The sequence below is a fragment of the Lactuca virosa genome, chromosome 6 (genome assembly GCF_052849685.1).
Source record: "Lactuca virosa cultivar CGN04683 chromosome 6, Lactuca_virosa_CGN04683_v6, whole genome shotgun sequence".
Taxonomy (NCBI): Eukaryota; Viridiplantae; Streptophyta; class Magnoliopsida; order Asterales; family Asteraceae; genus Lactuca; species Lactuca virosa.
This window is the reverse complement of record NC_136431.1, coordinates 125,702,213-125,728,677: the sequence shown is the minus strand read 5'-3', so window position 1 is coordinate 125,728,677 and position 26,465 is coordinate 125,702,213. Positions and strand designations below refer to the sequence as shown.

Here is a 26,465-nt window from a genome sequence, read left to right as displayed (position 1 = left end):
AAAGTAAGGGGCATTGGTTGCGAAGCTGCCTTAACTACCTGAAAGATCTGAGAGAAGGTCAAGTCAAAAAGTTTGACTCTACTTCAGGTAAGTCCACTATCTAACTCTCTTAAGTTTCTATTTGAAGATTCTTAATACATTTTTATGTATGGTAGGATCAAGCAAAGGGAAGGAAACTTAAAGGAAGAGTAAGCTGATTCTGATCGCGAAGATGGATTTCGATCGCATGGTTCGGTGATTAGAATTTTTGAGCTGCTGCTTAAGAGTTGTGATAGATTGCTTAGGAGTAGATAACAACATAGTTTTCATATGCATTTGCATTGTAAGGATAAGTTTTTCCGCAAGTTTTAAAATAAAAGAAAATTTTTTTATTTTATTTATTTTAAGTATCCTTACAATGGCACTTGTGGAAAATTGTTGTTTATATGATTCCATTGATAGCAACATTGGAAAATGGATTTGATTCTTTTGGTTGTGGTAGTGTCATAATATACCAAATAAGGAAAGATTCTCATCACCCAAGTTTCAGTTGGATAGAAACTTGGAATCATGCAACTTGTATTGTATGATGAATGAGAATTTTCATCTTTGGAAAATTAAGACTAATTCCTTGTTCACATGTTTATGTGAGTCAAGTGAAGGACTAAGGGATCGAGGACACATTCTTGTGCACTGGTCAAGTCCACTACAAAAAGATCAATAAGACTATTCGTCATGATTTACTGAAGTTCAGTAAATATGGTTATACTTACAAGTTTAAGTATAATTCTGAAACATTATAAAAGTTTCAATGTATGGCAGAACGAATAAGAAGAATCAAATTAGGCAGAAAGATAAAAGTTTCTCAAATCTGAAAAGATGGGAGAGTACTTTAGTATCATGTTTTGTGATCATCTTAATAATTAAGAAACCATATCACAATTGGTCCTATAAGGACATCTTAGTGCATTCTTATGGCTAAGAAGAGGAATCATGAATTGTTGAAATGGTTAACTCAAGAAGATGAGTCATACTTTGTTCCAAAACAATTCTTAGAGTCATACTCCAAGATTGTAACTTGAGTGACACATCTTAAATAAGGTTTATTAACACTTGTCAAATGTAAGAGTAAAATGTGTTCTACTCTTATACATTTGAAATTGGTAAGTTGTGATGTTTTGGATAAAACAGAGACCAACTTAGGCCAATTGTGTGAAGTGTTTGTCTTGATAAGAATCCGCACTATCTCTTGAATATTTTTTTTTGTCAAGGAATGGTACTTGGCAAGAGAGTCTTATATGACAAGAGGACAGTGGGAGTCTAAAAGATCTTGAAAGGATCTAATCAAGAATAAAACATGTAGTTTATCACTAGCACACGACTTGAGGTTTATAACCTATCATGTTGACATATTCCTATTTCTCTGCCCATTCCAGTTAAAGTTGGCTTTGCATATGAATTCTGAGAGTTCTTAATTGGTTGCATAACAACTTGGAAGCAATGGCAGGCCCTTGTGCTGCCAGGTGGCAAGAAGTTAAGACTGCACAAGTTCAATCCATATGAGTTTGGATTTGTCACTAACCTTGCCTTGTGATTATGGTTTTGACAAATTCACATGGATAGGAACACATACACCATAAAATCTAAGTGTCAAAATGTTTCTCTCCGATTCATGAAAATGATGGTGAGGAAACGCTTTCACTAAGTAGATTTTAACTAGATAGCAATTGTGATATTTGCATTCTCAAAGTCGTTAGTGGAGCATGTGTGGTTAACCGGCACACTAACATGGACTTGTGAGGAATGGCAAAGGTCTAAACAATAAAGTTTTATCAAAGCGTCCCGTATCAGAAATCTGAACTTTGGTAAGAAAGTCAATAAAGTATTGATTTCTAGAAGTCCAACTGATTTCTGAGTAGATGTCAAAGCTAGTGGGAGCATAAGTGTTATGCTAATAATCATCATGTTAGTGGGAGCATGATAATTATAATAAGTGATGCAAGTTAGCAATGTTAATTATAGAAAACAAAAGTTTCAACTGGGAAAAAGTTGTTTTGCTATAATTAAGGGAGAGGAAATTATACTTCATTTCAATTCTAAAAGCTTAGATTGAGATTTAATCAAATTTAGTCAAGTATATATATGAATGTTATGTTGGAATGGTTCAACATAAGGAAATTCTATATATGGGAACATTATTTGCGTTCTAAAATTCGATTATGATTACGTCATCCCTTTTCATAATCTGAATTATGAGAACTTGGCAAATAGAAATAGAAATATTATAGAAAAAAGACTGGTCTAGTATCATGTCTTTATGTGAGACATCATGAATCGTGTCCGATATGCTTCAGATAAGGGGTCGATTGCATGTGCTATAATATTCATCTGTTCTAAATTTTTCCAAATGCCTAGAGCATTAAGAGGGAAAAATTACTAAGAACTGGATATGACTAACTTGATTAAGCAACTGTCGAGAACAATCTAAGGTTTACCAAAGATTGGTTGCTCATGGACAGTTGGAAGTATGGTGTATATTTTGGAGAGGACCATATCGACATATTCTGAAAAGAGGCAACTCTTGTTCAGAAGTGATAGTCAAAATGAGAATATGGAAATATTCCCATAGGTGGAAGTTATTCATTAAATCTGTGTAAGGTTAGGAAACTTAATGCAAGAAGGATGTTCAAAGCAATGTACTTTGAATTTGAGACTTCGTTTCCATGGAATGATCTCCATTGGAATACTCTTTAATGACTGTTGACAAGTCTTTGTGACTTTGTGCATAATCATTACAAGAGGGTCAGTGCATATAAGTTAAAAATCTAACAAGATTTCGGTAAATGGCAGGGATTTGGAATTCTTGCATTTGCTGTAAGGATTTGGGATTGTGAAATGAGAATCATTGGAATTATGTTCAATCGATCTATTTCACAAAGTAAAGATCATAGACAAACTTAGTGCATACTTGGTGTATGGCATAACTAATGTTTGGACAAACATAGTGTGCATACTTGGTGTATGGCATGACTAGTGTTTAGAAAAACCATAGTGTACATGCTTGGAGCATGGGACAACTATTGTTTTAATTCAAGTATAAAGTTGATAGTTTGAAACAGTATGCAATGAATAATGTGTAATCAATATGGTGATAAATAAAAGGTGTTCTATTTATATTCATAAGTTCTGAGACCATATTGGATTCGATTATTCTTGTGTTTCACTTTGCATGTTTTGACTTCCAGAATAACTAGGTCGTTCTTCCTGAATGACTAAGTTATTCAAACCATCCATAGTAGGTCATATGTTGGAAGTAGATATGAATCAAGACTATTATGAAGCTGGATTGTAGATGTCCAAGGTATGGGACATAGCAAGAGTTGTTGCAACATTCATGAGTGCTCATAATTTCTGAGTATTGGATTAAACCCACGCTCATTTGACTCACTTCATGGATTTTATCACGAGTGATCATGAGACAATAATATCTTATATTCTTCAAACCTAGAGATATGAGTTGTTGCCTATGAGTTGGTTATACATTGATTGTACGAAAACGCATTCGTAACTCGATGTTATAAAATGTGCCTTTGTGTATGATTCAACAAATAGTAGAACAAGCATATGAGTCAAAGTTTATCCATTCCTTTTATCCTTAAAGGGATAAAAGCGATATCTGTGGGCCCCTCGATGATTTAGTGATGACACCCCGAAGTGCTTGGCCAAGCCTGGACTGATGTGATTTGTTCAATAAGTCAGTCGTCATAAATCAGGAAATCGGGAAACAACAAATGGACAGAGAGAATGATTATAATCCATGTCTCAGTCCATATGATATCTAGAATGGAGGAATATATGATCCCTTATCTAATGGACGCGTCATTGATTTGTTCAGAGTTCGACAGCAGCTTTTAAGAGCTACGATTGCTAGTCGGGTTTTGAAGTCATACGCAATAATAGTTTTAGACTTATCCAAGTGGGAGACTGTTGGATTAGTGTCTAAGCCCATAACTATAATTGGTATGTACTTGACCCGATTTGGCATGGTCCATTTGGGTTGCATGGCATCGGAACAATTTGGATAGACTTTTGTGAGAAAATGATATTTATGATTGGCTAATATATTATAAGTTCTAATATATTAATATGAAATCATATTATTTAATTAGTATTGATCAAGAATTAATTTGGAATTAATTTTGTGATCAAAAGGAGACTAATTAAATATATGGGGATTGATTGTGTAAATCATTCATTCTTATATATATGGGCTTATGATCCATAGTTTTTCATGATTGGGCTAAACCCATGGAGTAACCCATGGATACTCCATGGAGGTTTTAACCCATGGAGCATGAAGAATATGGAAAGACATGAGTTACATGGTGTAACCCTAATAGCCACAATATATAAGGACCCCATGGCTCAAGAAATTGGCACTAGTGTGTGTACACATGAGGGCTAGCCGATTTGAGCATAGGAACCTTTTCTCTCAAGTTATTCCAAGATGTTGGTGATGTTGTGTGAACCATTTGAGGTGCCACACTTGAGGCACTAGGCTCTTAAGCTCCATGGAATCAAGCTACATGAAAAGGTATGTCTTCTAACTTGTTTATATTACCCAAGTATCAATGGTTGTATGCTAGTTAGGGTAATTCCTTGGAAAGTTCAAGTTTGCATGTATAATAGAGAAAACATAGATCCAAGGTATTTAGGGTTGCATGTACACCATAGAAGTGTTAGAATGCTCAAAACCCATAATTAACCTCCTACAAGGTTGGGATGTCATTTCCTATGAGAAGTATGTCATCCACATACAACAGCAGAAAGCTAACTATACTCCCACTAGCTTTGAAATATACACAGGACTCATCCTCGCTTATCGAAAATACAAATTCTTTGACTTTCTCATCGAAACAAAGATTCCATCTGCAAGATGCTTGTTTAATCCATAAATGGATTTCTGAAGCTTACACACTCTGTTAGGTTACTTTGCATTAACAAAACCCTCTGGCTGACGCATGTAAACATCTTCAGCCAACTTCCCATTATGGAAAGCGGTTTTGACATCCATTTGCCATATTTCATAATCATGAAATGCAGCTATGGCTAGCATAACCCTTATAGATTTAATCTTCGCTACTGGTGAAAAAGTCTCATCATAGTCAACTCCATGAGTTTGAGTAAAGCCCTTTGCAACCAATCGTGCCTTATATGTGTGTACTTTCCCATCCATGTCGGTCTTCTTCTTGAAGATCCATTTGCACCCAACTATTTTACGACCTGGTACATTGTCAACCAAGTTCCAAACTTGATTGTCATACATGGACTGAATCTCGCTGTCCATCGCCTCTTTCCATTTAGCAGACTCGGGGCCTGCCATGGCTTCCTTGTAGTTGTTAGGTTCATCCAAATTTACCAGTGTGCTATCACTGCGAAATGTATCACCATCTGTAGTAATATGGAAACCATATAACACAGGTGGAACACTAACTCTACTGGAACGCCTCAGAGGTAAGGACTCGTCAACTAGTTCAATAGGAGTTTCCTCCTCAGGTTGAGCGCTAGTGTTCGAGGTTCCTTCATCACTTAACTCTTGAAGCTCTTCAAGGTCAATTTGCCTCCCATTGTCCTCTTGGCATATGAGTTCTCTCTCTCGGAAAACCCCTCTCCTCACAACGAAGACAACATTGTCACTCAGTCTGTAGAAGAGATATCTAAAAGACTTATGTGGGTAGCCGATGAAAATACAACGCTCACTACAAGGTTCGAGCTTGTCGTGAGTCTCATGCCTCACGAAAGCCTCACAACCCCAAACCTTGATGTGTGCTAATGAGGGAACCTTCCCTGTCCACATTTCGTGAGGTGTTTTGGCACCCTTCTTAGTTGGGGCTAGATTAAGGATATGGGCGACAGTCTCCAAGGCATATCCCCAGAATGAGATAGGTAACAAAGCTCGACTCATCAAGGAACGAACCATGTCCAACAAGGTTCGATTGCGCCTCTCAGCCACACCATTAAGTTGCGGTGTCCTAGCTGGCGTCAATTGTGAAACAATTCCACATTCCTTAAGATAGTCTAGGAACTCGATACTAAGATACTCACCACCTCGATCGGATCGGATCATCTTTATCTTCCTGCCCAGCTGATTCTCCATTTCTTATTTAAACTCTTTGAATTTTTCAAAGGTTTATGACTTATGCTTGAGTAAGTCGATATAGCCATATCTGTTGTAATCATCAGTAAAAGTCACATAGAAGCGGTTAGCATCCCTTGTGGCGGTTCTGAAGGGTCCACACACATCGGTGTGTCTGAGATCCAACAAACCCTCACCCTTTCACAAGTACCAGTGAAGGGTGACTTGGTCATCTTCCCAAGAAAACAAGATTCACAAGTGTCATCTGACTTTAAGTCGAATGACTCCAACACACCAGCCTTTTGGAGTTGGCCTATGCGCTTCTTGTTGACATGTCTAAGACGACAATGTCATAAGGATGCCTTATCCAAACTATTGGAAGAATCAATGTGCAACACATTATTTCCTAAGTTGTCTACAGCCATCACAGTTTTATATACACCATTACAAGGCAATGCTTTAAAATAAAATACATCATTATAAAAAGCATTAATAGAACCAATTTCATTATAAAATGAAAATCTAAAACCTTGTTTGTACAAACCATGAAAGGAAATAATGTTTCTCTCCATATCGGACGAGTAGCAACAATTATTCAAATCTAATTCTAACCCATTACTAAGCAATAAAGAATAAACTCCAATCTTGGTGACAGGCGACATTTTCCTATTCCTCGTGATCAAGTTTATCTTCCCGTTCTCCACATCCCTACTTCCGTTTAGTCCCTGCATATCAGAACAAATGTGAATACCACAACCTGTATCAAGGAGCCAAGAATTAGCATGCGATGAGTTATTAGACAGAATAGTGTAAATACCTGTATGGGTGGGCTTTATCTTCCCATCCTGCAAGTATTTGGGGCAGCTTCGCTTCCAGTGCCCTTTATCATGACAATAGAAGCACTCTGCTTCTTTTGGATTGGTAGAGGGATTAGCAGAACCAACTTTGGTCCCACTAGAAGAGGATCCATCATGAGACTTTCCCTTGCGGCTCTTAGAAGGAGCCTTCCTCTTCTTCCCTTTCCCATATCCAATTTCTAGGACTGGGACAGCAGCAGTAGGAGTAGGAATAGATACAACAGTTTTTCCTTTTAGACTACTTTCAGCAGTTCTCAAAAGGTCTTGAAGCTTGCTAAGAGTGACCTCCTCCTTGTTCATATGATAAGTCATACGAAACTGATCATAACAAGGAGGCAAAGAGTGTAGGATAATATCAATGGCCAACTCTTCTTCGAAGTTCACATTCAACTTCAGCAAGCGGTCCACAATGTCACACCCCCAAACCAAGGATGGCAGAAACGTCCGGGGGTGGGATGACTTCATGTACAGTATCATAACAACGAGTATAATAGTGACCAAAGCAAACACAACCATCATAAATATAATTGAAAAAGTTACACCATAGTATGAGTTACATGTTTCAAAATCAATTACATTATGATGACAAAAATGTATTATTTGACGTCTTTGCGTCCCATCCTCAAAAGTAGTTGGTTACCTGTTTCACTGATTTCCTGAGAATACAAGTAGTTTTGAAAGAGTGTCAACAATTAAGTTGCTGAGTTCATAAGCTTTTGTATGTAGAGTTGAAAACCTTTCTTTGTAATAGTAGTGTTTGTTTCAGAAAATCCAATATTTTCTTCTTAAAATGTGTTGTAGTCTTAAAATCCAAAGACCGAAATGTACAAGTAGTTTCCAAACTTATAGTAGTATATGCAAGTTTAAATAGCCATAAACTCGTTTAAATGAAAGAACCCCCGTAAATCGTATGTTTTGTTAATACCCCATGTGAGTTATTGTAACCATGCTATGACCCAGTCGGCCTTGTACACGACGTTCTTCTGGCGTCGGAATGTTTATGACATTTGTCACCCTAGACCTGCCGGTCTAGCTGTTGCATGCAGCTAAGGTGTGGGTTTGTCAGACCCAATATAGATCTATACACAACTATCACGCTCTCCCTACAAGAGACTTTGGTTACAATTACAGGACTTTAAATGCGCTACTTTAAAAGTCTCGTGAAGCGAATGTCTCACAAATTTATTCATTAACAGATTTACGTAGTGTGAACTGAAAACCCCTTTTTGTGGAAATGAAACCTTTCGTAGTGAGTTTGTAGTGTAAATGAACATAAACTATACCTATTATAGTTTATCATAAATGTTTGTAGTGGTCGTAATCCTTTTGTATATGATGTATGCCTTTTTACTAAGGTAAATGACATTAAATATAAACAACATGTATTTATATAATAGTACACACCTTGCTCAACAAGTTACAAGGTGTAAATTAAATTGTTAACCATTTTTCTAGTTTTAACTTTTCTATTCCTGTTCTTAGAAAAATTACAGAAAAATCATTGAAAGTCGAAATCAGAATCTGTAAACTCTGAGAGTTTAGAAAATGTGTCTAGTTTGTTCGTAATTTTTAATATGATTTTTAGTGACATCTAACTTGTGTGAAAATGTTCAACTTCACAGACTGGTCCGAATTTGTTTTTGAAATGATAGGCAGTTTTGTAAAAATCGTCATAAATTGTAGAAAAATCGTGTAAACTTGTGCAAGTAATCCTTAGAAAGGTAAGAACATGAACTACTTGCATCTTGTACAGTTTTGAAAACCAATGAGTTTAAGATGTTCAAAACAGTCCGTGAATGGAACTCAACTTTCCTATTGAAAGCTGATGTTTGAGTTTAGTTAAGTTTTTGATGTTATAACTTGTATTTCCCCCAGAAAACATGAAAATATAGGGGTATGAACTCACCTTGAGTGATTCCCTGAGATGGATGTAGAAGAAAAGAGGTTTCCAAGTCAAGAACACTTGGAATTGCTTGAAGATTTGAAGATCCTAAGAACAAATATGTCGATATTTGTATAAGAAATCCGTGATTTGAGTGAAGGAGTGTAGAATATTCAAGAGTAGGATGAAGATACTTACCAAAAGTGGATGAGAAGCTCAAGACCAGCCCTTGAATCTCGAGTTCTAGTGAGGAAAAGAGGGAGAAAGAAGTTTGCTTTTGGTGAGAAAGTAAAAGCATGGAAGGGAAGATAGAGTTTTCAAGGATTTGATTAAGGAGAAACTTGTTGGGAAGGGTGAAAGGTACAAGGAGTTAACTAGGGCTGATGTGAATAGTGACATGAAGCATGAATAGTGACCTGGAGGTGTCATAAAGTTGTCATGTTTTATGGGAAAAGTCAAAGAGTACCCTATTGTACTTTGAGCTTATCCTAAACAATAGTAGGGATTATATCTTAGAAATCTCCAATATATGGATGAATTATGATTTTTGAGGATTCAAAATAGTAAAATATGAACTTATATTAAAATCCCACGTTAAAATCACCAAAAACGGGCTTAAAACGTGAAAGTACTCGAAAACCGGGAAGAAAGAAGTGAATCTGCGAGGGTTCGGTTGGTGCGAGGTTCGGTCCATGAGAACCGAGAGTAGGCCCGGTCCGAGAAGTCTCGCAGACGAAGCTTGTCGAGTGGGAACCGAAAGCAAGGTGATCCGAGGACCGAAGGCGAGATGGACCGAGGACCGAAGGTTCGGTCTTCAGCAGCTCGGTTCGGTTCTTAAGAGTGGGTTCGGTTCTAAGGAGTAGCTTCGGTTCTAAGGAGTAGCTTCGGCCCTATATGGCTGTTTTTCAAATAATCTTCCCGTTTCGAGCGGTTTTGGCTATGTTAAGGGTCGGGATGCCCCGGGTGATTATAAAAAGTTAAGAGAGATTTTGAGAGAGATTTGGGAAAGATTTGGGATAGAGAGAGATAGAGTGAAAGAGATTGAGAGAGACCATGTTTGTGACATTTGTGAGTGTTTAGCCTTGTAATGCAAGGTTTGTAAACCCCATTAAGCCTCGTTAAGAGTGTTATATGCCCCCGAAGGGTATGTAATAGTGTTTTTTCAAGTTGTTACATTACTTACCCTGCTTAGGGTTTAGATTTCCTGAACATATGGAATCTCTAAACGATACTTTGTATTAAGATAGGGAGTTGTAAAACAGTAAACGTAGAGTAAGTTCTACCATACAGGCACTAACTGAGTTTGCCAGTTTGACTCGTTGACTTTATTTGACTTTGGATTGACCAAAAATTGACGGTTGTCACACACAAACCTTCGCATTTTCTGCAAGTGGGTCGTGATGGACTCTCCATCCTTCATCTTTGTTGTAATCATGGAGGTTATGATTTCATACCTTTCCTGACGGACACTTTGATGGTATCTTTCCATCAAGTCTTGGTGTATCTCGAAAGGGTAGTAGTCCTCATAGTACTTTTGAAGTTCAGCTGTCATAGTTGCCAACATGATACAAGACACCTTTGTGGCGTCCTTCTCATGAGTCCTAAATTCAGCAACTCCTTCAGGAGTAGCAGTGGCCTCATCAATCTCCTTAAGCTCTTTATCGAGGACATATTCCTTGTCCTCGTAGCGAGTGACCATCCTAATGTTCTGAATCCAATCATTGAAGTTCGAACCATCAAAGAAGACCCTCCCACACAAGTTCAAGAGGGAGAAAGAGCCCGAAGGGTTTGAGCCAGAAGCGGTGTTGGAAGACATCTGAAAAAAGAAATACAAAGTTTAGATTAGATAAGAATCCTTAATATAACACCCAAATGGAATATTAAGGCTAGGACCCAACACAATATTTTACAATTCGGAAGAGGGATACTGTAATCCAATTGTAAAATATTTGAAGGGAGGTAAATGACGATTTACCAATTTCCACCATGAGAAACTAAATTGATTATTAAGTTTTAAATTGGATTGAAATTCCTAGATTCTTTTGAGATTCATTGAACTTTTCAATGGCATGTTTAAATCTCGATTATGTCTTTCAAGTTTGTGACTGGGATACCGAGGATCACAAAAAAGGTGTGAATAACCATGCAAATATACTTGGTACTCTCGATATCATTTATCACCTAATCAATGTGTCGGTTAACCACACACGCTCCATTGATCTATGACAAACATCAAGCTACCCTTTACCACCCTTGTTAGTCAAAGTTAGTGTGTCGGTTAACCACACACGCTCCACTAACGACTTCGCAAGGTGCAAAGTGCAATTTCATGGAATAGCATCATTTTCACATTTTTCCTAAAGTAACTAAGATTAGGAATTTAATAAAACATTTAGTTACTTTATAATTATCATTATACTTTTAACGACAACTAATGTCCTATCCTACCCGTTCGGCTAACGATCCTCCACCAGTCAAGGAAGTGGTGGGTGAGAGTGGACACCCATTAAGTTGCCATTTTATAGGCACTAACCTTATACCCCCCTTATAGACCGGCTTCGTGAATGAGGCCTACTAACGGTAAGACTGACTTGTCTTATACATATATATAATAATTAAACTTATAATATTATAATAGTATAAGGGTTGAATTTTAAACTTTTAAAATTCTAAGGAGTAAATGTTTCGTAAGTGAGACTTTACAAATTCCAAAACTTGAGGGCAAGTTTTGAAACTCTTCAAAACTTTTGGGTTTCCATAACTTATGAGTTAATGTATTTTAATGAATGAGACTCTTCATGTTCCATAACTTGAGGTAAAGTTATGGAGTTCTTTAAAACATTTGGATCAATTTTAATGAATAACATAATCATATAATTTACCATTGATCTAATCTAACTCATAAGACAAGGCAATTCAAATCTAATAATACAAATAATCAACTTATTATCCTAAAATTTGATGATTGTCCTTTAATTGGATGAGGATAAACATTACCATATCACAAAAACGAATTTTAGGATACAAAACAGTTTGTGGTAATTATCCTAATCCAATTCTGGCCATAAAACTCGAAATTATGCAAATAGAAGGTCCTACTCGACGAGTGCATGAACTGGACTCATCGAGTTGCCCTTTTTGTGAGTGAACTCGTCGAGTCTGATCATTGGACATGTCGAGTTCATCAGTCAGAGGCCAGAAATTCGATTTTTCAGCTTTGAAAAATAACCAAGCATCATATATAACAGAAAACAAACAAGGCTTTGATACCACTGATGGGTTTTAAGAACTATAACACTCCTATGGTGCACATACAACCCTAATGCTTTGGATCTAAGTTTTCTCTAGTTATACATGCAATAAACAATTTTCCAAAGCATGAATCCAAACTAGCATGCAATTTGACATCTGAATCACAAAAAACTAGTTATAAAGTTACCTCTTATAGTAGCTTGAATTACTTTGCCTTTAAGAACTTAGCACCTCAAGTGTGATCCTTCAAATGGTTCACAAAACACCACCAACAATTGGAGAACTTGAGAGAGAGGCTAGAGGCACTCAAGAATTCGACTATAGTATCTGTAAGATCACTAGTGTGTTCATTCTAGCCAAGGGGTTACATATATGTAGTGTAGAATTCCAAGGGTTATGTGTAAACCATAATTCTTACACTTAGGATTGTAATGGACTAACATTATATGGATACTTACATAAGCTTAGCCCATCACTAATTAACCATGGATTATTAGCCCAACCTATATATATCATTGATTTACACAATCAGTCCCTATATATTTAATTAGTCTCTTTTGATCACCAAATTAATTCCAAATTAATACTTGGTCAATACTAATTAAATAATAAACCTCTTTCTCAAATATTCATCCTATCAGACTGTTCTGGTGAATGCAACCCAAAATGGACCATGCTACTCTCGGGTCAAGTACATACCAATTATAGTTATGGGCTTAGACACCTAATCCAACACCTATGATCTCCCCTTGGTCATTCAAGAAATGGGGATGGATATAGTGGGAAAATTGTCGGTGGCTCCTGGAGGAAAGGTCTTCTTGCTAGTGATAACTGACTACTTCTCAAAGTGGACAGAAAAAGAAGCTTTTGTCCAGGTAAGAGACAAATAGGTAGTTTCCTTCATCAAACGCAATATCTTGACTGGGTTCGGGATCCCTGCCGAAATTATATGCGACAACGGATCCCAGTTCATAAGAACAAGGACAAGAAACTTTTTCACAAGCTGGGGAATCAGGATGGTAATGTCCACTCATGTCCACCCTCAAGCCAATGGTCAAGCAGAATCCAACAACAAAATCATAGTCAATAACTTAAAGAAAAGGTTGGACGAGCAGAAGGGAAGATGGGCAGAAGAACTTCCTTTCGTACTATGGGCAGATAAGACCACTTCCAAAGTAGCCACAAGCCAAACCCCATACTCCTTGGTTTTTGGAGTGGAAGCAATGATTCCCACTGAGGTGGCGATCCCAACATCAAGATACCTACTTCAAAACCAAGAAAACAACGACAGGATCCTGGCCCAAGATCTTGATATTATAGATGAACTCAGGGATCTTTCCAAGATTCGCATCGCTGCTCATAAACAGAGGATCACCAAGGCGTACAACAAAAATATAAAACTCAGAAGGTTCCAAATAGGATACTTGGTACTAAGGAAAACATTCCAAAATACCAAGGATCCTAGTGCAGGTAAACTGACACCTAAATGGGAAGGACCATATCTCATAGATGCCAAAGCAGGAAAGGGGGCATATTGGTTGGTTACCCTCGATGGAAATGTATGGCCAAGATCCTCGAGTGCCATACATCTTAAACCTTATTTTATGTAAGTAAAATTAGTCGTTTTGCAACACACTCAAGGTACACATGTTCTTTACCTTTTACCCTTTATTTTCATTATTGTTTGCTTTTTTCGAATAGCATTACTGACTTAAGCATCGGAGGGGCGTTAGCTAGACTAACGCCCACCCCTAGCTAATGTTTTTTTGCGCATGGACTCAAGGATCCTAACACTAAAGGATCCTGACACATAAGGATCCTGATATACAAGGATCTTGACATATGAAGATTGAAGGATCCTGATGCTTGAAGACCCTGGCACCTAAGAGTTCCATAAATACAACATCCCATAATTCGTAACATAAGTATCCTTAGAATAAAGACTGATCATCTCTCCTACGAATAAGGGTACTTAATCCCCTCTAAGGTTTAAAGAGTTAATTACCTCTTTCACACGATTTAAGGTTTATACACTTCGCTTGGACGCACGTTATCTAACTATGGGATGTGAATAAGGGGATCATATTACGTTGTAGTGACTTGGCAACCCTCTTGTTTCTGAACATAAGTTAAGATCCTAAAGTTGAAATCTAAGGATTATAACATTGACATGTTATCTCAAGGTGGGATCCTTAAAAATTAATTCCCAAGGTTTATAACATTTTCATGTTATCTCAAGTTGGGATCTTCCCCAGAAAATACACAAGGTTTATGACATTTTCATGTTATCTCAAGTTGGGATCTTCCCCAGAAAATAAATAAGATTATTATAATATCATATGATTTAGGATTCTCCCCAGTAATTTGCTAAGTTTGGAATTTTCCCTAAGGTTTTTTAAGAATTATGATACCAACGTATTGCTTGAAGATGGGATACTCCCCAGAAATATACAGGATTTGTAGCATTGTAATGTTGCAAAAGTCCCCTCAGTTATTTTCCAAGTTAGAGTCATTTCTAATTGATTCCTAAGGAAAGATCCTCCTTAAAGTTTACTAAGTTAAATAAAATCAAGGATCCTCCTTGACAAAAAAGGATCTTTCCATGTACGAACTTTAGGATACTATAGAATCGTGACTTTACACTTCTCCTAAGACGAGTCCTAAAGGTGACGAAGCCGGAGGATAATCAGGTTCTATCTATCCTTATTTCTCAAAAGTTGTATTTCTTATATAATGATCAAGGATTTATCCTAAATGGATCTCAACTATTTTGGGATCCTGAATGGGTTACTAACTGTTTTCAGGTTGTTCGGACCCTAAGAGTTCTTGTAAACCCTGAACTACTTAGGATCCTGATTATAAGGGTCCTTGAAAATCTTACTGATACAACCACGCAATTTAATCAAGCATGCAAATAAATATTAAACAACCATAGAATTAAAGGGGTTATTTATCAACCCCATAAAAGAACAGAATATTAAATTGATTTACATCCCCATAAACCAAAAAATATTTAATCTACTTCTTTGCAGGCCTAGACGTTAGACTGGTCATCATCGCCTGGGATTTCCTCCTCCTTGCCCGCCTTTGGCCGCTGCCCTTCACGATCCTGACTGATAGTTACAAGCTTACCAGTCAATTTGTCTAGGGTTTCATGCCACCCCGCCAGGTCCCAGGATCCTGCATTGGCCGCATCTTCAGCCTGTTTGATCTTGGCTTCCCATATGGCTATAGCAAAGCTGGCCTTTGCCTCGGCGATCACTTCCTCCATCTCCCTGATGTGCTCCTCTTCCTTTTTGGCCTTCTCCTTGCTCAAAATCTCCACCCTTTTCAGGAGGTCTTCGTTGGTTGCTTTCCACATTTTCTCTTGCTCTTTGAGGGCTTGCTCGACTCTTTTAGCACGGATCCTCAACTCAGCAGAGACATTGTCAGAGACCTGAAATAAGAAAGACATAAGAAATATATAAGGGTAAAAATATAAAGGGAAGGATGATATTTATTCTTACAGCCTGAGAAAAGGAAACTAATTTCTGGAGTGCATCTTCCGCCCCAAGGTTCTCCAAGCTCAATTCAGTGGAACCCATATTCTTTCTTTTATTGGATCCCAGAGTTTTCAATGTCAGATCTATGGGGACTCTCGTGATGGGAATGGAGGGCAAAGTCTTCTCTTTCTTCACCACCAGTTGACTGTTGGACATTGTTGTATCCAAGTCAGCAAGGGTAAAGTGGGTGCCAGAACGGGTACTCTTTGGATCCTAGGCAGAACAATAAAAAGTTAGGATCCTTCATACGATAAAGAAGAAGAAGAACTTAGGATCCTTACCTTTTGACATGGAGACAGTGGTAGATAAGCTATCTTGAAAATTGAGTTGGCTGAGCTTGAATGACCTCTCCGATTCGGACAAAATGGAAAAGATTTTGATCCCGTTCTCTGTATCTTCAGCGGGAGGAGCCAAATCGTCAAACTTGAAGGCTGCAAAACATCAGAAAAGATAAGAAAAGTGAATGTTGAGATCATTAATATTGAAATATGAAGTCCTACCCTTTCTAACCCAAGATTGAGGTAAGAGATTCCCATCAGGAATGGAGTCACGTCTTGCGAAGAAATATTTCCCTTTCCAAGCACCGTCACTATGCTTGGACTTCAACACAAGGGGAAACCTATCGGCTTTGACCTTCAACAGAAAGCGGGAATTACCAAAAGTTGTAAGATCGTAAACATAGGCTAGCTCATTTAGACCGACGGAAAGATCCCCGGAACGATTCAAGTGATCAATCCAATAGAGGACCCTCCAAATCGTTGGCATGGATTGGATATACGAGATCTTTGTGATCTCAAAAAATTCAGAATCAGTTCCAGAGAAAGGGTAAGAAAGCCCTAGGGTGAAAGGATACTCGGGGAGACAAATCCAATTAGAAAAAACGAAATCAGGTTGAATCTTAGCATCAAAAGCCCTAAAGACGGTGCAACGGAAAAGGTTCCAGATGACTTCAACATCTCAATGTCATCATCAGTGAAGGTGCAAGTTTCCTCGTAAGACAATATCTTCTGATCCGTAAAATCATCATCAGGTATAGCAATGATGTTTACACGAGATCGAGTTGTTTTCTTGCCCATGATCGAAACTGGATAAGAACAAAAAGAAAAGAAACAAGAAAAGTACCTTCGAATGATATTCGATGAACGTCGGGAGTGGGGGCTAAAAGAGTAAGGAAAACTGAATTGTTGGGTGTTCTATTTGTACATGAATCACGGAGAGGTAAAAGGTTGATGTGACCTACTCCAACGGCCAGAATTCTAACCGTTAGAAGTCAAAAATTACCCTATCCGTTAACATTTTACAATCTTACTAAATTGTACCATTAAAATTTGATTAACTAACCTCAAATTTGATTACCCTATCTCTTCTTACTAAATTGTACCTTTAAAATTTGATTAACTAACCTCAAATATTTTGCAGGAATAATTTGGGGGCAATTGTTAGGGCCAAGATCCCGAAATTACATTCAGGATCCTTAAACCTCGGGATCTCTAAACATACTTCAAGATCCTGAGTATTATCGTTTATTCACCTAACATTTATAACAGTTATATGCTTCGTTATTTTTCTCACATGTGCAATAGTCAGCCAAATACTTATTCTCAACGAATAGTCATCGTGACCATGCAAAAGACCCGGAAGACCAAGTCAAATAACGACTATAAGTTGATCTCGGAGGATCCCATAATTTTCGGACTTCTTGTTATTAGCTTTAGACTATAAAAAACACATGTATTCATCACACTACACACGACACTTAGCCGAGCTACGATACTTGTACTTGCTTTTCATACATTCATCTCTGTAATCAACATATTTAATCAATAAAATCATCAAGTCAGGTGATCATTATCACCTCCCAGGGTTTTGTGCCTGAGATCCTAGTAAGGATCAAGGGCTTTCCTTGTAAATCACTCGTATTACTTTGATCATCATTTCATATTCATTCAACCCTGGACATCACAGCCTCTCACACAATTTGGTTGATTATTGATTGTTCGTTTTTTGACCAAAACAATAATATATTATATTCTTGAAATGAGATATATGAGTTGTAATTTACAAGTCGGTTGTGCATTGGTGTTACATAAACGAATCAGTAATGTGATGTTATAAAACGTAATATCATGCATGATTTGGTGAGTAAAATATACAAACATATGAGTCAAAATTTCTTCGTTCCTTTTGCCCAAACGGGAAAAGCGATATCTTTGGGCCCCTCGATGATTTGATGTTGACATTCATGTGCAAGGTCTTGCTCGGACTAAATTGATGTGCTCAATTAGTAGTCTAGATCAAGTCGTCATAAATCGGAAATCGGGAAACAGAATCTTGGAATAAGAGATTGATTATGATCTATGTCTCACGTCCAAACGATATCTTGTAGAACGAAGGAATATTTGATCACTTATCTTAGGACCAATGTCTGATTGGATCAGAGTTCGGCAGTTGCTTTGCAAAATAATTTAGTTTTAGACTTATCCAAGTGGGAGACTGTTGGATTAGGTTTCTAAGACAATAACTAAATTAGTATAATCTTTAATTATTAGCAAAGTTCCTTTTGGTTGCCCTCATAACTATAAATAGCTAGAAATGATATTCGGAGAAAGAGAGATAAATAATTTGTTAATATATAATGTGATTAATATATTAACTGGAAATAGATAATTGATATGTTAATTTATTATGTAATTAATAAATTAACATGAGATCAATTTTTATATAATTGATTTGTTAATTTATATGATTAATAAATTAATAAGAAATCAATTAGAATTAATTAATTATTAATCAGAATTAATATGGAATTAATTTGGGATTAATTGGAATTAATTAAAGGTATAAGGGGTGAATTGTAATTGTTCAGTAGTTAAACAAAAGAATCAATTCTAGAATCATCCAAGGGGTGGACGGTTTTGGGAGCCTCCTTAGGATTTCCATAAGCCTCCTAGATTCAAATAAGAAAAGGATTTGAATAGGGATTAAATCTATTATTTAATTATTCAAATCTTGCTTTGTCCCTAAGTTCCCTAAAATATAAATAGGACCCCTTATAGCCTCAATTTCGTTCATGATCTTCCCATAAGGCTTAGAAACGAAAATTATACCTCTCTTCTCTCTTTCTCCTCTTCATTCTAGGGTTTCTAGGTTTTGGGTGTGAACCATTAGGCTAACCCCATTGGCAGTTTTGGATGATCCGTTCGTCTAATTTTTATTAAAAAATAATTGAAAATTACATAAATACTGGCGGCCTAGGCCACACCCACGATCCAAGTTCACAAAGGGTTACCAACTTATTTTTATGGCACGTGCTTATTACTTTTTGATAAAAACTATTATCATTAAAAAACCAATTTTATATCAATATGAAACCCTAGGAATTCCAAGCTATAAAAGTAACCCCTGGCCTTCTAAAAATCGACCAACACTTCCTAGAAGCAAACCCTAGCCGATTTTTGGTGATTCCTAACCTCTCTCATAAGCCTCCATTTGCATTTGGTGTTTGTAACTTATTTGAGGTATTTCATTTGATGTACTAAGCTCTTGAAAGATCAAGAACTACAAGCTACTACAAGAGGTAATCATCTAACTAGATTTTATGTTGTATATCTCTAATTGTATGCTAGTTAGGGTTCATGCTTTGGGCAAAAATGAAAATGCATGTATAACTTGAAAAAACTTAGATCCAAAGCATTTATGATTGTATGTGCACCATAGGATTGTTATAGTGCTCAAAACCCTTCAAAAATGGGATCATTTAGACTGTCAAATAATGATTCTACCCTAAGTCCACAACCAAAAAAGGAACATGAAATAAGGCTAAATCAATAATTCTAGGGCTATATGATCGTAATCGTATACAACTTTTAAAGCATACACTTAGCAATTAACTGAGTTGATATCAATTCAAATAAATACATAGCATTTAAATCCCCTAAGGTATTCATAACCCTAATCTAGCATACAATACACAAATCAAGCATACTAATCATAATACATCGGTATGGGTAATTTAGGAACCACTTACTTGAGTTCGGCTGATTGCACACATCGTACCCCTTTTTATTTAGTAAAAATATTTTATTTTTGAATTTCTATTTTTTTTTTTGAAAAGATTATCATTTCCTCAGTTTGAGTTCTGACACACCCGAAAGTGTGTCTGAATCCATCAAACCAAGGATCTGATACCAACTTGTAACGACCCAAAATCCATAAGTAAAAATTTCATTTTTGAATACATCATTCCAAACATTACATGTTTTGAAAACATCCAAAATACAACTATCACAAAATATCAGAGTAACAGAAATCATAAATGTAGAAATCATGATGGGGGGAGGGAAGGATGTTGTACCATCAAGTCGGGCTCTTCCCTTTTGTATCGGAAGTACCTAAAACCAAAAACATATCTGTAAGCATGATGCTTAGTAAGCTTCCCCAAAATAACACATACAACATATATACAAATATAACAACACGTGGTTGTTTCGGGTCCGTATCAACCCCAAGTAACAACAAATAGTTGTGTTAGGTCCGTATCAACCCCAAGTAACAGCAAATAACTGACATCCAAACTCCAACTAAATGGTCTTAATGCGTTAAGACTTCACATCCAGCTTCAGATCTAAGCTTAATAAAACATCTAAGGCCATAAAGTTGCAACCTTTATGCCTTTGCATGGCTACAAGGAGCCCAACACCAAAACCCTAACTCATTCAACCATCTAAAACTCCATAACTCTTGAATGGAAGAATACCAAGGTCCAAGCTTTCATTTTTATGACACTAAACACTCTAAAATGTCTGAAAGGACAACTTAAAAGCTTTGGAGTACTCCATACTCACAAAGATCAAGATTTTGGGACAAAAAGAACATAAACCTAAGCTCAAACAAGATCTATCAAAGCAATAATCAAGACTTGAACTTTATACCTCTTGAAGATACACATAGGTGAGAAGAATCTGGATCCAAATGCTTGAGAGAAATATCACCACTTCAAAGGTTTTCCTTCAGCACCAAGAATACCAAAATATCACTAAAAAGCTTCAAATTTTTCACAAAAGGATTAGGGTTTCGAGATAGAGGCTAAGTGGGATGGAGGTTGGAGGTAGGAAAGGGTTAAAGGCCATAAGGATCATTGAATAGGGTCCAAACCCTAAAAATTAGGATTTGACCCTTATGCGAGTACGCCTAGCGTACCACAACGTACGCCTAACGTACGAGTCTGAGATCGTGACCAAAATAAATGAGCTACGCGGGGCGTAGCTCCAATTACGCCAAGCGTAAGGACTAGATATGCAATAATTGTGGGTTTTAAGCTATAAATTGAATTGTACCTGGCACTGAATTTTACAAACCCTATTTTTCATGTATTATTACAATGTTATAATTTTTTCCAACAAATCAAGAAATGTATCTGCAAGAACCAAAAATCATGAATATATACAACAAACGGTCATTGGTAATTAAAGTGAGTCTCGTACTTTCGTTTTCCCGATATCACATTAGCTTTATCTGACTATGTATTTCACACCTCCAAACTCATTTTAAAGTTGTGTATTTAATGAAAAATATGATTATAATATAAATAATACATATTTATATGTAACATCATATTTTGAATATAAAAAACCTTATATTTATACCAAAATGTTGTTTTTAAGTGAAAAAAAAATATTTATACGGTCTCAAATATAAAAAAAATATTTATACATTTTCAAATGGAGAGCGCCAGGCTAGACTGGCATGCTAAGTCTTAACGACCGGACCATGATAATGGACCAAACGTTTACAAATTACTGTTACCAATATATATTCCCAATCTAGCATAACATCCAATGCTTCCTAGACTACAAGGCATCACATATCAGGTCAATCTATCATGCAATTCCTGAAAGTATCTCTAGCCTTATCCTAACATGCAACATTCATATCATATAACATATCAACATGTATGGGTATTCTGGGAATCACTTACTTGAGCTCGGCCGATTGCACACATCACACGCCCTTTTTCTTTACAATAGTCTTTTTAGAAATTTGTTTCTTTTAAAAGATTACCGACTCCTCAGTTTGAGTTTAGTCACACCCGAGAGTGTGCTCGAATCCCTCAAACCAAGGCTCTGATACCAACTTGTAAAGTCCCAAAAATTATAAGGTAAAATTTTCATTTTTAATTCAACCATAAACACCATTTATCCTTTTCAATCAGTCAAAAGTATGTCAGGGTAAAAATAGTTATCAGAGTACAATCCCAAAATCATAAAGTTGCGGAAATAGGGGTGGATGCACCGCGATCAAGTCGGGTCCTTCCCTTTCGAACCGGAAGTACCTGAAACCATAACCATAAAAATGTAAGCACATAACTTAACGAGTCTCCCCAAAATACCACATACCATACATATCCTTGGGCCTAGCCCTCACATTGGGCGCAACCCACAATAATGGGCCTAACCTTTCTTAACCAATGGGCCTAGCCCAACATACAATGCAAGAGTCATAAAGACAGCTAGTATCCTACATAACATACATTAGGCCTATCCTTTCCTGATCCATGGGCCCAGCCTAACATACAAATGGGCCTAGCCCAACATACCATGCAAGAGTCACCACGACAACTAGCATCTAACAGATCCTAGTGGGCCGACATTGGTGCCTTCGACCCATGGGTACAATGAGGAAGCTCACCTGAATCGCAAAGACGACCACAACTAACTGCTCTCCTACCAAAAGATGGGTGCTCGACGCCTCCTATCAATCCACACAAGGTAAGCCCTAAGTCTACCTTCTAAAAAGTAAAATTCACTAAAAGTCAACCCAAGCCAAAAGTCAACGGTCAGAGTCAAAGTCAACAACCCATAATGCCAACTATTCAGCCTCACATCGTGACTAGCCCTTGGTCACGTCGTGAGAGATCACTCGGTCCGATTCCAACTCATCTTGACTCAACTCAGCCAGCTCATACATGAAAAGTCACAGGAGCTGACCTCACGACGTGAGCATCCTTTTCTCACGTTGTGAGCATCCTTCTCTCACGTCGTGAGCCCAAGAGAGCTTAACATAAACGGGTTCATTCAATCCTCACGTCGTGAGACCTTATGTCTTACTTCGAAATCTCAGTCTGAAGCAAAAAAAATCCGACATTTAAGTCCTTAATCCATTAAGCCTTTCACTCTAACTTTCCAGAAGGTCTTATAACTACATAATACACTTGAAAGTCGATGCTTTTAAGACATATATTTCCAATACATGTCTAGATCTCATTTGGGTCACTAAATGAAGAAAAGGTCATCCAACTTTCATGCAAGGTTCCAAAACCCAACCATTCACTAGATTTGAACTTCATGACACTTTTAAGGACCTTATAACCGATAAATTTGCCAACTTTATGGTTTCCATTCATTCAAACTTGCTCAACCAAGGAGGAAAGTGGGACAAAACTTAGATCTAGCCACAAATAACACTAGAGGAAGCTTTGACACTTACAAAGGTCAAGAAACAATGTAAGGTGATGATGATAATGATTTTTTGCAAGCCTCTTCAATAGATCACCTTCTTATTCTTATTCAAACCAAGAATTGCTCCAAAATGGCCAAGAATCAAACAAAGGATGAAGACTAGGGTTTTTTTGAGGTGAAAGAGGGTTTGGAGGCTAATAATCAACCCTGAAATGTGTTTAGATGTGCTTAAATACGAAGAATCCCTAAAATATCATGGGCTTGAGTTGCATCAGTTCTGACATCGTGAGCCTCTAAGTCTTACGTCGTGATACCAATCCTGAACAAAAGTTTTCGTATTATCCCATCTCACGTCGTGAGCCTCTATGTCTCACGTTGTAAGGCTCCTTTCCTTCCAAAATCCAACCTTTTGACTCCTTGAAACCCTAATTTGATTAATCCAGGAAAACGGGTGTTATATATATATATATATATATATATATATATATATATATATATATATATATATATATATATATATATATATATATATATATATATATATATATTGAAACATCCTAAAAATCAGAGTAAAATTTTCATTTTTCAAAAACAACCCAATGACCATAATTGTTTACAAAACATTATTTCAAAAGTGATAATCAATAATAAGAGTATCCCAAAATCCAAATAACATAAAATCTGAAGGATGTGCACGATCATGCCTTCGCCTTGCCATGATCATCAGAAGTACCTGAAACAATAAACTAAAATTGTAAGCGAAAGCTTAGTGAGTTCCCCCAAAGTACCACCACACAAACATATAACTAAACATATATCGGGTTCACAACCTCCTGGTTGGATTACTCCTGACCAACCTTTCGGTTGAAATGCCTTGACCCACAACCTTTTGGTTGGCTTACTAATACATACTGGGTCCACAACCTCCCGGTTGGATTACCCCCGACCCACAACCTTCCAGTTGGAATGCCCCGGCCCATAACCTTTTGGTTGGATTGCCCCGGTCTGTTGACTGACAGCACAAAGCAGTACAGTCTCAACCCCACCATACCATGTCAACATATATATAAAAAATAACATATATCCAGCAACATATAATCATATAATCAGTCAACAGACAAACATGCAGATTTAAAGATCACTACTGTATAACAACATGCTATATACCAGGACACAGATCTAACAGATCACTACAACATAGTAACATCCTCTATACCAGGATACATAATCTAATGGACGACATTATTGCCTTCGACCCAGCTCTACTGGTAACCTATTCATTGGAACATGACCAAACTTAACTTATAATCAAAATACCTAAAATACCCTTAGGTCAAACTTGGTCAAACCCTAGTTGAAGTCGAAAAAATTCAAAAGTCAATCCGAGTCAACTCAGCAGAGTACGCTGGGCGTACCCAGCTTGTACACATGGCGTACTAGATCTTTGACCAATTACGGGTTGTTAATTACGTACGCGCAACGTACCATTTGGTACGACCAAAGTACGCGACTGCCTCTTCTCTCTTCTATTAAGAGCTTAATCCTTTAAGCTCGTTTTTGGAAATTCCAGATCTAGTCCCTAAATGATGTCCTTAACCATAAAGTTTCCAGCTTTATGATCTTGCATGGCTATTAAGTGCTCAATACCAAAACCCTAACTTCTTAACTCATTAAGACATCTTAGTTCATGCATGGAAGGAAACTAATGACCAAGATCATATGTTTATGCTTCTAAACACTCCAAAATTTCTGAAAGGGCAACTCATATGAATTAGCATAACCCATACCCATAATACTAAGCTTATGAGACCAAAATGAACACAAAACCATGACTAAACAAGATCTAAGAAGAAGTTCATCAAGATCAAAGCATTTTACTTCCAAATGGTGTCATGATGTGATTATGGATCCAAAGTGCTCCACTCTTCTAAGATGGTCTCCTATTCTTTCTTCCTCCTTCAAGATCACCAAAACACACATAAATGGTTTAAAGTTGCTCCCAAATGGATTAGGGTTTGCAAAGGGTCAAATTGGGGCTAGAGGCTGATGAAAGATAGAAGCCTTGAGAGTTAAGGATATTTGAATAGGGTCCAAACCCTAAAAATTAGGTTTGCACCCTGGTCATGTATGCCCTGCGTACGCAATGTACGCCGAGCGTATGCGTGCCCTCTCCAAAAATTACAAAAATGCCACTTGTGACCAAACTTGAAAACAATAATCAAACCAATGGTCAAAATGTAAAATACCTGAAAATCGAGATGTTATATATATATATATATATATATATATATATATATATATATATTGCATTTATTTTTCATTAAATACACAACTTTAAAATGAGTTTTGATATGTCAAATGCACGGTCAGATAAGCTAATGTGGTCTCGGGAACACGAAGGTCCGGGGGTCGCTTTAATTAGCAAGGGACCGTTCGTTGTATATATTCATGATTTTTGGTTCTTATAGTTATACTTCTTGATTTGCTGGGAAAAAATTATAATATCTTAATAATACATAAAAAATATGGTTATAATATAATTAATACATATTTAGTTTGTTATCTATAAAGCTTGAGTATTTAATTGGAATTCTTCCATTCATTATAGATAATTCAATTAAGATAAACCAGCTTTATCGATCACAAACTAAATATGTATTAATTATATTATAACATCATTATGTTATAACCCTATTTTTCATGTATTATTATGATGTTGTAATTTTTTCCAACAAATCAAAAAATATATCTGCAAGAATCAAAAACCATGAATATATACAACGAACGGTCCCTTGGTAATTAAAGTGAGTCTCGCATTTTCGTTTTCCTGATATCACATTAGCTTTATCTGACTATGTATTTCACACATCCAAACTCATTTTAAAGTTGCGTATTTAATGAAAAATATGGTTATAATATAAGTAATACATATTTATACGTAACATTATGGTTTGAATGTAAAAAACCTTATATTTATTTAAAAAAATATTGTTTTTAAGTGAAAAAAATATTTATACGGTTTCAAATGAAGAATGATAAATATTGAATAAAATTGAAAAAAATGATATTCAATTAGGAACAAAAATGGAGTGTCAAAATTTAAATAAATAAATAAATAAATAAAAATTAGTGTCGAAATTGAAAAAAGTGAAAATTTAGTGTCTTTTTAAAATTTAGTTTTTCAATTTTGACACGTTAGCATGCAATTACAGAATGTCACGTCATCAAAAACTGACATGTAATCATGTCACGTCAGCAGACAACCGGATTGACCGATTAAGTGATCAAAATTGTAAAAAACTGAAAACTAGGTGTCTAATTTGTGACGAAAAATAACAAAATGTTAAAATCGAATTTTTG

General features: G+C 36.5%; 1 protein-coding gene across 1 annotated transcript; it reads left to right on the top strand.

The window, feature by feature from the left end:
* Positions 1 to 13,122: 13,122 nt before the first annotated feature.
* Positions 13,123 to 13,816, top strand: LOC145121925 (uncharacterized). Its single transcript, XM_079057606.1, has 2 exons — positions 13,123 to 13,533; positions 13,808 to 13,816. The coding sequence occupies exons 1-2, from the start codon at positions 13,123 to 13,125 to the stop codon at positions 13,814 to 13,816; spliced, it is 420 nt and encodes a 139-aa protein (XP_078913732.1).
* Positions 13,817 to 26,465: the final 12,649 nt, after the last annotated feature.